Here is a 17344-nt window from a genome sequence, read left to right on the forward strand (position 1 = left end):
TGGTGAGTGCCTGTATACGTGCGTCCATGTATGTAGTGAGTTCCTGTATGAGTGCGTCCATTTATGTGGTGAGTGCGTGTATGAGTGCGTCCATGTATGTGGTGAGTGTATGAGTGCATCCATGTATGTGGTGAGTGCCTGTATGAGTGAGTCCATGTATGTTGTGAGTGCCTTTATGAGTGCGTCCATGTATGTGGTGAGTGCCTGTATGAGTGCGTCCATGTATGTGGTGAGTGCCTGTATGAGTGCGTCCATGTATGTAGTGAGTGCCTGTATGAGTGCGTCCATGTATGTGGTGAGTGTATGAGTGCCTCCATGTATGTGGTGAGTGCCTGTATACGTGCGTCCATGTATGTAGTGAGTTCCTGTATGAGTGCGTCCATTTATGTGGTGAGTGCGTGTATGAGTGCGTCCATGTATGTGGTGAGTGTATGAGTGCATCCATGTATGTGGTGAGTGCCTGTATGAGTGAGTCCATGTATGTTGTGAGTGCCTTTATGAGTGCGTCCATGTATGTGGTGAGTGCCTGTATGAGTGCGTCCATGTATGTGGTGAGTGCCTGTATGAGTGCGTCCATGTATGTGGTGAGTGCCTGTATGAGTGCGTCCATGTATGTAGTGAGTGCCTGTATGAGTGCGTCCATGTATGTGGTGAGTGTATGAGTGCCTCCATGTATGTGGTGAGTGCCTGTATACGTGCGTCCATGTATGTAGTGAGTTCCTGTATGAGTGCGTCCATTTATGTGGTGAGTGCGTGTATGAGTGCGTCCATGTATGTGGTGAGTGTATGAGTGCATCCATGTATGTGGTGAGTGCCTGTATGAGTGAGTCCATGTATGTTGTGAGTGCTTTTATGAGTGCGTCCATGTATGTGGTGAGTGCCTGTATGAGTGCGTCCATGTATGTGGTGAGTGCCTGTATGAGTGCGTCCATGTATGTAGTGAGTGCCTGTATGAGTGCGTCCATGTATGTGGTGAGTGTATGAGTGCCTCCATGTATGTGGTGAGTGCCTGTATACGTGCGTCCATGTATGTAGTGAGTTCCTGTATGAGTGCGTCCATTTATGTGGTGAGTGCGTGTATGAGTGCGTCCATGTATGTGGTGAGTGTATGAGTGCATCCATGTATGTGGTGAGTGCCTGTATGAGTGAGTCCATGTATGTTGTGAGTGCCTTTATGAGTGCGTCCATGTATGTGGTGAGTGCCTGTATGAGTGCGTCCATGTATGTGGTGAATGCGTGTATGAGTGCGTCCATGTATATGGTGAGTGCCTGTATGAGTGTGTCCATGTATATGGTGAGTACGTGTATGAGTGCGTCCATGTATGTGGTGAATGCGTGTATGAGTGCGTCCATGTATGTGGTGAGTGTATGAGTGCATCCATGTATGTGGTGAGTGCCTGTATGAGTGAGTCCATGTATGTTGTGAGTGCCTTTATGAGTGCGTCCATGTATGTGGTGAGTGCCTGTATGAGTGCGTCCATGTATGTTGTGAGTGCCTTTATGACTGCGTCCATGTATATGGTGAGTGCCTGTATGAGTGCGTCCATGTATATGATGAGTACGTGTATGAGTGCGTCCATGTATGTGGTGAATGCGTGTATGAGTGCGTCCATGTATGTGGTGAGTGTATGAGTGCATCCATGTATGTGGTGAGTGTATGAGTGCATCCATGTATGTGGTGAGTGTATGAGTGCATCCATGTATGTGGTGAGTGCCTGTATGAGTGCGTCCATGTATATGGTGAGTACGTGTATGAGTGCGTCCATGTATGTAGTGAGTGCCTGTATGAGTGCGTCCATGTATATGGTGAGTGCCTGTATGAGTGCGTCCATGTATGTGGTGAATGCGTGTATGAGTGCGTCCATGTATATGGTGAGTGCCTGTATGAGTGCGTCCATGTATGTGGTGAATGCCTGTATGAGTGCGTCCATGTATATGGTGAGTGTGTGTATGAGTGCGTCCATGTATGTAGTGAGTGCCTGTATGAGTGCGTCCATGTATGTGGTGAATGCGTGTATGAGTGCGTCCATGTATATGGTGAGTGCCTGTATGAGTGCGTCCATGTATGTGGTGAATGCCTGTATGAGTGCGTCCATGTATATGGTGAGTACGTGTATGAGTGCGTCCATGTATGTGGTGAGTGCCTGTATGAGTGCGTCCATGTATATGGTGAGTGCCTGTATGAGTGCGTCCATGTATGTGGTGAATGCGTGTATGAGTGCGTCCATGTATATGGTGAGTGCCTGTATGAATGCGTCCATGTATGTGGTGAATGCGTGTATGAGTGCGTCCATGTATATGGTGAGTGTATGAGTGCATCCATGTATGTGGTGAGTGTATGAGTGCATCCATGTATGTGGTGAGTGTATGAGTGCATCCATGTATGTGGTGAGTGCCTGTATGAGTGTGTCCATGTATATGGTGAGTACGTGAATGAGTGCGTCCATGTATATGGTGAGTACGTGTATGAGTGCGTCCATGTATATGGTGAGTACGTGTATGAGTGCATCCATGTATGTGGTGAATGCGTGTATGAGTGCGTCCATGTATGTAGTGAGTGCGTCCATGTATGTTGTGAATGCGTGTATGAGTACGTCCATGTATGTGGTGAGTGCGTCCATGTATGTGGCGAGTGTGTGTATGAGTGCGTCCATTAAGTTTGGGAGGGGCCCAGTACAAAAATTTGCTGTGGGGCCCAGTCAGTTCTAGCTACGCCCCTGGCACCCAGGGTCAGAAGACAGGCCAAGTTTGAGGAGAGGCAATGCAAGAACGGTCAAAAAGCCCCCCTGTATCAGGAGGATATGTAGATTGTGAGAAGAGTCAACATACCCTTCATTGTTAACTGCTTGTCAGAGCTGTGAACCCCTATATTATAGTGTTAAGCGAATATTCTAATAACAAATTTTAATCGCGAATATCGGCACTTCGAGAATTCGCGAATATTTAGAATATAGTGCTATATATTCGTTATATCGAATGTTCGTCATTTTTTCTATCTGAATACATGATTCCTCCCTGCTTCTTGCTTGTAGGCCAATGACGTCATTGGCCCACAAGCAAGAAGCAGGGAGGAATCATGTGTTCACTTCTAATGGAAAAAAAGGACAAATATTCTAAAAAACAAATATATAGCACTATATTGAATATAGTGCTATATATTCATTTTTTAGAATATTCGTAATTTTTTTCCATCTGAAGTCATAATTCTTCCCTGCTTAAGTTGCTTGTGGGCCAATGACTCATTGGCCCACAAGCAAGAAGCAGGGAGGAATCATGTGTTCAGATGGAAAAAAAAATGATGAATATTCATAAAAACGAATATATAGCACTATATTCTATAGTGCTAAATATTTATTTTTGACCCACGCCTGTATTGAGCGCGTAATATTCGCATATTACATTATCATCTTGCCGATTTTCGTGTAAAAAAAAAAGAATGTAGAATATAACGAATATACGAATTCGTGAATATATGACAAATATTCTAAAAAATATTTGTGAAATATCACGAATCCGAATAGGACCCCTGCCACTCATCACTACTATATTATAATTGTTTTACATGGAAAAACCGTCCCCCGGGGCATAGCTATAGGGGAAGCAGGGGAAGCGGCTGCTTTGGGGCCCGAACTTAGAAGGGGCCTATCCAAGGGAGCACTAAATGATTTTATTGCCAGGGCCTCCTAAACCAGATTGTACAATGACATTATATACAGTGACATATACAGCGATCTTCACTAGTCATAGGGGTGGGGGTTGCATGGGAGAAGGGGATTACAAAAAAGTTGCTGGGGGGCTCCATTCAAAAATTTGTGTGGGGCCCAGTCATTTCTAGTTATGCCACTGACTGTGCCTCTCATCGGAGAAGACCATGTATATCCTCCAGGGACAAACCGCCATAACATTGGTACAGTTGGTCCCTCAAGTTATAATATTAATTGGTTCTGGAACGACCATTGTAAATTGAAACCATTGTAACTTGATTCCATAACTCTGTGGAAAACTAGTAGTTGGTTCCAAATACTTAAATTTCATCCCATGATAAGAGAAAATAAAGATATAAGAAAAATAAGCAGATAACTAAGACAGATAAAGCAGGTCCTTACATATAACAGTCAGGAATAGAGGCTGAAAGCTGTAAATCACTTTCTGTTATGAGGAGAGGAGCTTCTTCAGGATCTTGTATAGCAAATAGTGTACCACAAAAATAAAATGAAGCCGCCCTCACCGGACATCCAAAGCTCATCCTGGCACAGATAGAGGGCAGTACAGAAGATGTAGTACCGCACCGTACTGTACAGAGGAGCTATAAGACAGCCAATACAAGTGTTTTACAAGAGGAATAGCCTTATTGATTGGTTGGATCTGAGTCTGAGGCATTGTATGTTGAGTCTAGTTTCAACATATGATGGCCCAGGAAAAACCATTGTAAGTTGAAAATATTGTACCCTGAGCCCATTGTTTTTTGTATAGTTGAACTGTTATTGCTCTTTGTGCCTTTACTCCATCTCCCTCCACATCATCAAGTAGAGGGGAGCGGGGCTCGATTCAAATGTGAGTGGGTGTGCTCCTTTGCCCCTTTTGGGTCTTTTATACTAGTTTTTTGGGAACATTAAACATTGAGAACAGCTTAGAATGTACAGAAGTAGTGACAGACTCCCTTTAAAAAAATACTTTGCAGAGTTTCCCCACATAACAACTGCTTACGCATTTCGGGCGAGGATGTCGTTCTTGTCTCGTTTTATTGTGACATACAGATAAAGCCTAGAATTTTATCCGATGTTGGACCATTTTTTGCAGTTGGCTATTTCCACCAACTAGAGATAAAGTTAATGGATCAGAATCAGTGGTGTAACTAAAAATGACTGGGCCCCACAGCAAATTTTTGAGCGCCTCCCCCCAGAAACTTCTACACAACCCCATGCAACCAAATCTTTTTCTCCTCCTCCTGAGTGGGCCCCTTGTGAGTCCGGGCCCCACCTGAGCGGTGAGCTGGTCTTTTTGTTTTAGTACTCCTATGTATTACATTATATAATGGCTATTTTATGGTTTTGATTTGTGCAGAAATGTAATAGGGCTTCCATAGAAGGGGCAGGGGGTATTTTAAAGGGGTTATCCAGGTAAAGATAATGATGACCTATCCTCGGAATAGGTCATCATTATCACATTGACGGGGGTCCGAGTCCCATCACCGATGCAGAGCGGCTGTTTCAGGGAGTCGCAGCTCTCACTGGAGCTCTGGTGAGTGCAGCCATAGTATAGTGGCAGTGTTTGGTATTGCAGCTCAGCCACATCACATGGCCTAAGAAGAGGCTGCGGCACTCACGGAGCACGGGCCTCTTCTAAACAGCAGATTGAGGATAGGTCATCAATATAAATTACCGGATTGCCCCTTTAAGACAATTTGTACATGATCTGTATATTACCAGGTAACCATAGTTTAACTCATTAAATTCAGGTGTTGAGTGACCAGCAGTGGGTGAGTTTGACATGAGTTTACCTTGTCATCTCCATATAATATCATACATTCATCACTGTCGGTTCCACTAGAAAGAAAAGAGGAGAAATATGATTATATACTGAATCTTGTATACATACTGGGGGAGATTTATCAGAACTGGTGTAAAGGAAAAAACGACTTAGTTGTCCATAACAACCAATCAGATTGATTGTTTCATTTCCCAAAATACCTCTGACAAATGAAAGGTGGAATCTGATTGGTTGCTATCTCATTCTGATTGTGGGCAGTCCTGGGGCGGGGCTTAAACCCCCTGGCCCCCCTGAATCAGGATTGCCAACCAGAATTTTTCTATTTTCTGGAAAACTTATCCCAAAATCACAGACAGACAGCATTTTTCACTGACAGATTAGAAAACCATAACGAATGATAAAGATTTTAAGTAATCCACGTCTATAGCTCAATATACTGAGAAGAACCCATTACCAGCATTTACGGTGAGTTGTAAAATAATGATAATTACCACCAAAATAGTCTAGTCAAGAACCTCCAGCCTTTAAAAAAAATTGTGGACATATCTGTTTTTTTTTCACGGACACAGGGAAAAAGTCACCTATTTTTACGGACTGTCCACAAATTTCTGGACAGTTGTCAACCCTGACCCAAATTTACTAGCTGCAGTGTTGGTGAGTATGTAGCTGTCATATAATGCTGGACAGCATCAACACTTATGGACCAGTTTCCGTTAAAGAGAATGGGGGAGATTTATCCAAACTGGTGCAAAGGAAAATGGGTTGAGTTGCCCACAACAACGAATCAGATTGATCCTTTCATCTTCCAAAGGAGCTGTGAAAAATGAAAGGTGGAATCTAATTGGTTGCTAGCTACAGTCGCATTATCCCTGCTGCCAGAAAAGCAAAAGACAAATGGGCACATTTATTAAGACCGGCGTTTAGGGCTAAATGCACACAATCAGGATTGTGTGCGGATTTTCCGCGCGGATTAGTGTGCGGAAAATCCGCACCGTAGGTCATGGACATTGTCCGATCACGGACATTTAACTCCTCAGATACTGTGGTCAGCTGTGACCACGGCATCTGAGCAGTCTTTTCCAGAGAGCACTGCACTCCTGGGGACTGAACAGTTACCCCACCATGAGATCGAGTGTTGATAAAGCAGCCTTGGGAATTCTGAAGACTCCCAGGCCTGTCACAGCAAAGTTCCTATCAGGACTTGATAGTAGCAGGCTGAATGTCCCATAGGCTGCAATGTTAAATCATTTCAATAAATGGGATGAGACACTCACATGTTAAAGTCACCTAGGGGGACTTAAAATAAGTGCAAAAAGTTTTTCAAAAATATGAAAAATAAAAAGATATAAAAATTCAAGCAATAAAAAAAGATCATTAACATCGGCACGTCCTAAAATGTGTAAATAGTAAATGTGTAAACAGTGTAAGGCCTCATGCACACAACCTGTGCCGTTTTTTGCTGTCCGCAAACTGCGGATCCGCTAAAAACAGAAGCTGCTCGTGTGCGTTCCGCAAATTGCGGCCCCATTGAAGTGAATGGGTCCGTACCCGATCTGCAAAATATGTGGCTCAGATGCGGACCACAAAAACGGTCGTGTGCATGAGGCCTAAAGGGAAGAAAAAAATCTAAATGGCTGATTCGATGGTTTTTGGTCACTTCGGACCCTCCCCCCCCAAAAAAAGAATAAAAGTGATCAAAAAGTAGTACACACTCCAAAATGGTATCAATAAAAGCTATAGCCCCACAAACAATGAGTGCTCTCACAGTTGCACTTTTTTTTTTAAATAATAGAACACAAGAAAAACTCCAAAAATGTGGTATCCCTGTAATCGTACTAACTAGAAGAATGAAATGAACAGGTCAGTTTTACTACATAGGGAACAAAGTAAAAACAAAACCTATAAAACTATGATGGAATTACATTCTCTTTTCCGATTTCACCCCAGTTGGAATTTTTTTCCAGCTTTCCACTACATTGTATGCAATATTAAATGGCGCTATTAGAAAGTACAACTTGTTTTGCAAAAAGCAAACCCTCATACGGCTATGTGAATGGAAAAATAAAAAAGTTATGGCTCCAGGAAGGCAGGGAGTAAAAAATGAATATGAAAAAATAGAAAATCGTTGCGTCCTTAATATTCCTGGTGCTAGATTTGTAATATCCTGATATATTATTCATAATGTTTAGACTTTTTCTCAGATTTATACTTTACCAATAATCTAGTTTTAATGGCATTGTCTCCAGTCCAGTAATCTGGCAGTATGGTTCCAGGTTAGACAGTTCATAAAGCTGGATCTCCCGATCTCTAGATAATGCAAGTAATCAATAGAATTCATGAATGTTACATTAGATGAAAATGATCCACATATAGACATATGAGTAACAGATACTTATACCTACCCAGTTGCCAGGACTAATTTATTATACTGGGTCATGATTGTAAAATCTGTCACCCATTTTGTCATTTTCTTTATGCTCTTTTCCTGGAAAACAAACATGTTGCTTATTGTTCAACAGGATTAGGCCTCATGCACACGACCGTTGGTTGGGTTCGCATCCGAGCCGCAGTATTTGCGGCTTGGATGCGGACCCATTCACTTCAATAGGGCCGCAAAAGATACGGACAGAACTCCATTTGCTCTCCGCATCCGTTGCTCCGTTCCGTGGTTCACCAAAAAAATATATAACCTGTCCTATTCTTGTCCGTTTTGCAGACAAGAATAGGCAGTTATATTAATGGCTGTCCGCGCCGTTCCGCAAATTGCGGAACACACACAGATGCCATCCGTGTTTTGCAGATCCGCAAATTTGCAGACCGCAAAACTCACAACAGTGGTGTGCATGTGGCCTAATGCAGATAGATAACGTATAGACTGAGATATGAGATAGGTAGATATAGAGGAGCATGATATGGACTTCTATACCCCCACCCTGGATGTTTCCATATACCTATTCCCCATCCCTATCCAATTATTTACCACTTGCTTTGGCAATGCTAATTGGATTTAGTCCTGCTAATAAAGCTTATCTGGATTTGACATTACGCGATAGGTAGATATATTAGATAGATAGATAGATAGATAGATAGATAGGTAGATAGATAGGTACAGGGGCGTAGCTATAGGGGGTGCAGAGGAAGCAGTCGCTACCGGGCCCAGGAGTCTTAGGGGGCCCAAAGTCCCTTGTGCCATAAGAGGACACTGGTATTATAGAAAGTGCATGCTGGTCAAGTTACACCTCTGGCTGAAGGGAAGGGGTTAGGTCAAGAATTTGGATTGAGGGGGGATGCTGTTTCAATTGTTGCCTCAGGTGGCACGAAGGCTATGTGTTTCCCTGTCCCTTGCCACAAAGTAGGGGGCCCAAGCTGAACTCTTGCACCAGGGCCCATGAGCCTTTAGCTACGCCCCTGGATAGGTAGATAGATAGATAGGATGATAGATAGGTAGATAGATAGATAGATAGATAGATAGATAGATAGATCGATCGATCGGTAGATAGATACTTAAAAGTATTACAATATTTACACTTTCACCTTGCCTGATCTTCTGATAATTCCTATTTTCATGGATATTTTAAAAATTTAGATGCAAGACCCCTTTTGTGTACTCCTGAAGAACCATTTCCAAGTCTAGGGGCCTATGGAGCATCTCCTAACCTATGTGATGCGACATGGAGCTCCAGTCCAGTATGAACAAAACGTTTCTTTTAAATGTTTTTATTCTTCTTCTTGTTTATTACATTAGCTTTGTATTATCACTTACGAATATGGCCTTGTCACGCTTTAGCTTCAGCTGTGTAGACCAGAAGGAGATGTGACCGTCTTCTCTAACCACTATTAGAGTGCTGTCTTGCATTAGGAAAACGCGCAGAATGGGATCTCCGTGAACAATTTCCTGAATGGTTGCTGGTAACACGAAGGTGATTTTCCTGCGCCTGAGATAAGAGTCTTCCAGTTCTGAGTAGTCCAGTTGCATGTAAGTGCAAAATTGTTCCTAAATAGAATATTAAATGACACCAGTATTTTAAATAATGGTGATAATAATAAAAATACAGCCCCAATTCCAAAAATATTTTTTGACGCTGTGTAAAATATAAACAAATGTAAATAAAAACAGAATACAGTGATCTACAAATGTCATAGACCCATATTTTATTCATAATAAGTCATAGAACACATATCATATGTTGAAAGTGAGACATTTTACCATTTCATAAAAATTAAAAATAAACTCATTTGATCTGATCTTCTGTGCGTGACGTCTGCCTGTTTACTGAACTCTACTTGTTCTGCCTGCCCCGACCTTTGCCTGTCCATCATACTGACACTGTGCTGCCTGTTTACTGGATTGAACAAACTGCCTGTCCTGACCTGAGCTTGTGCACTGACCATGATTCAGCCTGTCCCCTTCGGTGACATGCAACGGTGTCCCTTAAACCTCCTGTGTCATCTGTCACTGAATGAAGACTACTTCAAAAGGTAGTGGCCTGGAGGTTTCCTTAGGAGTATTTCTAAGAAATATCCTTCAGTGACGAAGTGAGTTCACATCCGTTACCTTACAGCCGCATTCAGTGTATAATAGAGCTCCCTCTAGTGGTGGCTGCCACCTCTACATAGAAACATAGAAACATAGAATGTGTCGGCAGATAAGAACCATTTGGCCCATCTAGCCTGCCCAATATACTAAATACTATGGATAGCCCCTGGCCCTATCTTCTATGAAGGATGCCCTTATGCCTATCCCATGCATGCTTAAACCCCTTCACTGTATTTGCAGCTACCACTTCTGCAGGAAGGCTATTCCATGCATCCACTACTCCCTCAGTAAAGTAATACTTCCTGATATTACTTTTAAACCTTTGCCCCTCTAATTTAAAACGATGTCCTCTTGTAGCAGTTTTTCTTCTTTTAAATATTCTCTCCTCTTTTACCTTGTTGATTCCCTTTATGTATTTAAAAGTTTCTATCATATCCCCTCTGTCTCGTCTTTCTTCCAAACTATACATGTTAAGGTATTTTAATCTTTCCTGGTGAGTTTTATCCTGCAATCCATGTACCAGTTTAGTAGCTCTTCTCTGAACTCTCTCCAGAGTATCAATATCCTTCTGGAGATATGGTCTCCAGTACTGCGCACAATACTCCAAGTGAGGTCTCACTAGTGATCTGTACAGAGGCATGAGCACCTCCCTCTGTCTACTGGTAATGCCTCTCCCTATACATCCAAGCATTCTGCTAGCATTTCCTGCTGCTAATGACCCCTAAATCCCTTTCCTCAGGTACTGAGGTTAGGACTGTATCACTGATTTTATATTCTGCTCCTGGGTTTTTACGTCCCAGGTGCATTATCTTGCACGTAAAAACCCACTTATGTTGACCACATAAGTGAGACATCGCCTCCTATATGTGCAAAACTCAGCACTTTCACCTTTTATATTGGGTGTCAACTATCTTGTGAATCTAAGTAGAGAACCTTTTTGGATACATACATTACAGGGTTTGTTCTGATGTTTTACATAACTTTTCTGTTAAATGTTTCACTCGGGGGGGTGACATAAATAGGAAATCATCTCATGAATTTTAAAATAATGATTGTCATTAGCTTTGATGGATTATAATAATTCCATCCTCTCTACACTTTTGGTTCCTGAAACAGTAATGTCTTCCTGTAATTGACATTGGTCACCCTTTTCATAAGTGGTTCTGGCGTGAAAATACTGATTACAATAGAGAGTGAGATGACATTTGATATATATCATGAAATACATACTGTTGGGAGCGCCAACACATTATATAGCCGATTGGCCACCGTGAAGAGAGCTTGGGCGGCCCTCGGGGCATCAGCGCTAGCGGAATTCATCCCGGGAGGGTCTATGGCCAGTCCTCCCCTGTGCACAACTCATCATGTAATAAATGAATGGGAAATATGGGGGAGAATTATCAAAACTGGTCCAAAGGAAAACTGGGTTAGTTGCCCCTGGATTAGTAACCAATAAGATTGCACCTTTCATTTTTCAGAGCTCCTTTGGAAACTGAAAGGCTCAATCTGATGGATTGCTGGGGCAACTAAACCAGTTTTTCTTTGCACCAGTTTTGAAAAATCTCCCCCGTAGTTTTGCTTTGTAAATACACTGTGTGCTTTACATGTACAGAGGACTGAAAATATATAAAGGGAAGTCTGATGGTTTGAAGTATGACATGAAAATGAAAGAAGCCGACGGCTCAGTAGTCAGCAGAAAGGTGTTCTTCTCCTAACTTACTCTCAAGCCAATTAAAATCGGTGGGGGGTTAGTTATCGGTTCTCATCTCCCAGGAATCAGATCATTATAAGGAAAACTTGTTCTATAACTCTAAATTAAATACACAGTTTATTAACTATGAATTGCCAATAAGCAGAAAACCACAAAAATATCACTGAAAACGTGAGGCACGGAATAATCCTCCAGCCCCGTTATATTTTTATGGCTATTACAGAAGTAAAAAATTCACAGATGCTGTAATTTAACATCATATTGATCTTTAAAAGCAGAGTCAACGCTGGAAAAGCCATTATTTCTCCACTGTAATTATTGTTAGAGCTGGATTTCCATCTAAATCATTTCACAAAGACAAGCCCTGGCTTCTCTAAGGCTGATGATCAGATGGAATCACTGGGGAGTCACGTTTGGCTATTTAGTCCCCCTGCAGGGGCTGAAGTATAGAATATGAATGGTCGTCTATGTCATGGATTATTGTGCTAGGTCCATTCTAGCCAGAGCTGCAGCTCTCATCAAAATTCCATACTGCCCCATCCAGTTGCCCATTATGCTTGCGTCAAACACTTCTACATAAAGTGGAAAGCATAGCCTGACCCTCAGATTTCTGGCAAATTTATGATTTTTTATTAAGTGGAAACAATAAAAAAAAGAAAAAAAATTATAGTAATTGTAGTAACAAAATCATGCTCCACCTCACCCACTTTACCCACCTTCTATGTTGGAAAAAGTGAAACAGGTGCTTTGTAAATATCTCCAGTGTATTTAGTAAATACACTATTTACATCAGGCAGCTGGCATAAATACACAGAATACCATAAAACTGTCTGCCTTCTGCCACCAAGGCGGATAGTAAATTGCCGTATACAGTTACTATAGCTATCAATGGCAGAAGTAAAAATCTCTTTGCACTGGGCTCCCTCTAGTGGTGGCTGCCAGAAAATGCAGTAAATCTTGGTAGGGAACAGAAAAAGGAGTTCAGTGCCGGGCCCCCTCTCCCAGGGTCCCATAGCAGTTATGTGGTCTGCCTCTATGGTAGGTACACCATTCTTACATATTAGCTTTCTGTTCTGGTCATAAAATGGGTATCCCAGAGGGGTACCCCATTTAGCAAAGTGTATTGAAAGGGGATTGTTTTGAGACAACCCTCTTAACCACTTAGTGACCACCTACGGTATATGCTTTTTTACGGCGGTCACTAAAAGGCTTTAGGCTGGGCAGCTGCCTTTTTATGGGGACCCAGTTTAGTGCCGATCTGGGTTGTTTAACCCCTTAGATGCATCAGGCAATAGTGCCTGCAGCATATAAGCAGTTACAGAGGGAGTAGGCTCCTTCTGGCTCCCATTGGCACCCACGAATGAGAGCCAAGGGTGACAATGACTGTGCACACAGGCCAGGGCCTAGTGAAGGCCACATGCCTGCCTCCAGCATCTCCTAGCAGGCCATGCATCTCTGGCGGAGCCTGCTGGTGTATGTCAGTATAGCACTGACAGTAAAATACATTGCATTGCATGAACAGTACAATGTATTTTAGAAGCGATCAAAAGATTGCCTATTATAGTCCAGAGTGGGACTATTAAATAGTTTAAAAAGTTTTAATTAAAAAAAATTCCAAGTAAAAAAATAAAATACACCTTTTTTCCATTAAAAAACCCCATACTTTTTAATGGAAAAAATTGTAAAAATAAAATCTCCACCACATACAGTACAGACCAAAAGTTTGGACACACCTTCTCATTCAAAGAGTTTTCTTTATTTTCATGACAATGAAAATTGTAGATTCACACTGAAGTCATCAAAACTATGAATTAACACATGTGGAATTATATACATAACAAAAAAGTGTGAAACAACTGAAAATATGTCATATTCTAGGTTCTTCAAAGTAGCCACCTTTTGCTTTGATTACTGCTTTGCACACTCTTGGCATTCTCTTGATGAGCTTCAAGAGGTAGTCACCTGAAATGGTTTTCACTTCACAGGTGTGCCCTGTCAGGTTTAATAAGTGGGATTTCTTGCCTTATAAATGGGGTTGGGACCATCAGTTGCATTGTGGAGAAGTCAGGTGGATACACAGCTGATAGTCCTACTGAATAGACTGTTAGAATTTGTATTATGTCAAGAAAAAAGCAGCTAAGTAAAGAAAAACGAGTGGCCATCATTACTTTAGGAAATGAAGGTCAGTCAGTCCGAAAAATTGGGAAAACTTTGAAAGTAAGGGCTATTTGACCATGAAGGAGAGTGATGGGGTGCTGCGCCAGATGACCTGGCCTCCACAGTCACCGAACCTGAACCCAATCGAGATGGTTTGGGGTGAGCTGGACCGCAGAGTGAAGGCAAAAGGGTCAACAAGTGCTAAGCATCTCTGGGAACTCCTTCAAGACTGTTGGAAGACCATTTCAGGTGACTACCTCTTGAAGCTCATCAAGAGAATGCCAAGAGTGTGCAAAGCAGTAATCAAAAAAAAGGTGGCTACTTTGAAGAACCTAGAATATGACATATTTTCAGTTGTTTCACACTTTTTTGTTATGTATATAATTCCACATGTGTTAATTCATAGTTTTGATGCCTTCAGTGTGAAACTACAATTTTTATAGTCATGAAAATAAAGAAAAGTCTTTGAATGAGAAGGTGTGTCCAAACTTTTGGTCTGTACTGTATTTGGTATCGCTGCATCTATAACAACCAGCACTACACAATTATCATGTAATTTATGCCATATGTTGAACTCCGTAAAAACAAAACCCCCAAAAATGCCAGAATAGCTGCTTTTTGCTTATTTGCCACAAAAAATAGAATAAAAAGAGATCAAAAAGTGTTATATACACCAAAATGATACCAATGAAAACTACAAGTCATCCCACAAAAATCAAGCTCTGACAGCTCCGTAGACAGAAAAATTAAAAAGTTATGTCTTAGGATTCGACGATGCAAAAACATTTTTGTCAAAGGAGCTCTGAAAAATGAAAGGTGGAATCTGATTGTTTGCTATGGGAAACTAAGCTAGTTCTACTTTACTCCAGTTTGATAAATCTCCCCCATAGTTCCTTGGTATCTTGTCACAGCCCGGAGCCAATACATTTCTACTAAAAGGGTGAGATGCAATGTAGTGGCATGTAAACAATTTGTCTAGGCTCTGCACACATAGCAGAGCTGTCTGTGCAGAATCTGCACAGTTAGAGGCCATATAGTCTCCGTGTGCTGTCATACATATGGAACTATTCTCCCCCAAATTCTAGGGGTAAATATCTCCATACTTGTGCCATCTGATGGAACATTCCATTTTTTTCTGCAGAGAGGGCCTCTACACTTGGAGGTTTCAGTCACATAAATGAAGCTTAAAGGGGTTCTCTGGGAATAAAAAAAAATGGAAATTCGTAAATATTACTTTATAATATATTCCAAAATACCTTTCATTATTTATAATGGTTTGTTTTGTCTAGGGAGCAATTATCAGGGCAAATAAAATGGCCGCCGTCCTTCTAGAACACACAAAACCTGTCCTAATCACACAGGAGGACAAATGACTTCACAACACTGAGGTAAAGAGCTGCCTCATCCTCCTCTCTGCTCTACCTATCAGGGGTCATAATCCTGAATACAGATGATAAGATCTTCAGCGGAATCTCTGTAGGAATGGAGATCATGAGGAGGCATAAATTACAGTGAGGAAGGTGGGGATGTGGCTAATGAGCAGCAGCTATTATTATTATTATTATTTTATGCACTTATATAGCGCCACTATATTCCGCAGCGCTTTACAGACATTAGCATCACACTGTCCCCAATGGGGCTCACAATCTAAGGTTGTATGCAGTCTGTCCTGACCGTCATCTCTGTACTTCATGTCTCCTCATAAACTTCATTCCTACAGATATTCAGCTAAAGATAATCTGTATTCATGATCATAGCCCCTGAGAAGCAGAGGATGAGGCAACTCTTCTGTGAGTAACTTGTCCTCCTGTGTGATTAGGATCAGTTTACTGTGTACTAATACATGGCGGCCATTTTATTTTTCCTAATTATTGCTCACTAGATGAAATGAGTCATTATAACTAATTAAAGGTATTTGGGAATATATTTATAATAAAGTAATATTTAAGTATTTTCATTTTCTTAATTCCCCTTTAAAGGGCATCTGTCCGCAGATTTGTTACTTATGAAACTGGCTGACCTGTTGCATCTGAAGGCATCTGTCCTGGCCCCATATTCATATGTGAAAAAATGATGTTTTAATATATGCTAATTAGGCCCTAACGGGGGCATTGCAGTTACTGGTAGAGGCTCTGCTCTCTCTGCAACTGCCATGCCCTTTCCACTTTGATAGACAGGACCAGGCATTCGTGTGTCATGATGGGGAGTGGGGGAAAACTCCCACCATATAGCGTGGGTAAATGGGGAAGCAGCTAGGCCTGGACACGAGGAAAAAGGAGCAGCTCACCTCCTAAGCCGCCCTAATCCTGGCCCTGACTCCTAACCGTATGACTTTATACCGTAAATGAACTGAGATTCAATGGGTATATTATCAAAAAGTTAATTCTAAAAAGTAAACCCCCAGAGGAAGGCATCGCTGAAACGCGCGTCGGGGTACGTGGCTCTCCTGAGATGGATATCCCCAATACAATTGGTATGCAATTATACTATGTCTACTATGAGTTTAAGGGATGTGGCTGTTCTTAGATTTGTTATATATTTTTTGAGGCCCTGGCCTTTGTTTACATTCATTTAGGTTACTTTGACCAACTTTGTTACTGTGCCACGGCCATATATTTACATCTAAAATCCCATGGATTGCAAGATGAAAAACAGCATGGGTTTACTTCAGGGAGATCATGTCAAACTAATCTTATAGATTTTTTTGACTGGGTGACTAAAATAATAGACGGTGGAGGTGCAGTAGACATCGCATATCTAGATTTTAGTAAGGCTTTTGACACTGTCCCACATAGAAGACTTATCAATAAACTGCAGTCATTGAGCATGGACTCCCATATTGTTGAGTGGATTAGGCAGTGGCTGAGTGACAGACAACAGAGGGTTGTAGTCAATGGAGAACATTCAAAACAAGGTCATGTTACCAGTGGGGTTCCACAGGGATCTGTACTGGGACCAATTTTGTTTAATATCTTCATAAGTGATATTGCAAAAGGCCTCGATGGTAAGGTTTGTCTTTTTGCTGATGACACAAAGATATGTAACAGGGTTGATGTTCCTGGAGGGAAACGCCATATGGAAAAGGATTTAGGAAAACTAGAAGAATGGTCAGAACTCTGGCAACTGAAATTTAATGTGGATAAGTGCAAGATAATGCACCTGGGGCGTAAAAACCCAAGGGCAGAATATAGAATATTTGACACAGTCCTGACCTCAGTATCTGAGGAAAGGGATTTAGGAGTAATTATTTCAGAAGACTTAAAGGTGGGAAGACAATGTAATAAAGCAGCACGAAATGCCAGCAGAATGCTTGGATGTATAGGGAGAGGTATAAGCAGTAGAAAGAGTGAAGTGCTTATGCCGCTGTACAGATCACTGGTGAGACCTCACTTGGAGTATTGTGCGCAGTACTGGAGGCCATATCTCCAGAAGGATATAGATACTCTAGA

General features: G+C 41.6%; 1 protein-coding gene across 1 annotated transcript in view; it reads right to left on the bottom strand.

Moving 5' to 3' along the window:
- LOC122932848 (WD repeat-containing protein 49-like) overlaps positions 1-17344 on the bottom strand; it is a 190342-nt gene that overhangs the window by 143262 nt on the left and 29736 nt on the right. Inside the window, exons 6-9 of the mRNA XM_044287488.1 lie at positions 9254-9484; positions 7893-7975; positions 7705-7797; positions 5501-5546 (exon numbers count right to left, since the gene is read on the bottom strand). Of these exons, the coding sequence (XP_044143423.1) occupies positions 5501-5546; positions 7705-7797; positions 7893-7975; positions 9254-9484 (453 nt within the window). The remainder of the gene's footprint in view (positions 1-5500; positions 5547-7704; positions 7798-7892; positions 7976-9253; positions 9485-17344) is intronic.

The sequence above is a fragment of the Bufo gargarizans genome, chromosome 3, assembly GCF_014858855.1.
Source record: "Bufo gargarizans isolate SCDJY-AF-19 chromosome 3, ASM1485885v1, whole genome shotgun sequence".
Classification (NCBI taxonomy): Eukaryota; Metazoa; Chordata; class Amphibia; order Anura; family Bufonidae; genus Bufo; species Bufo gargarizans.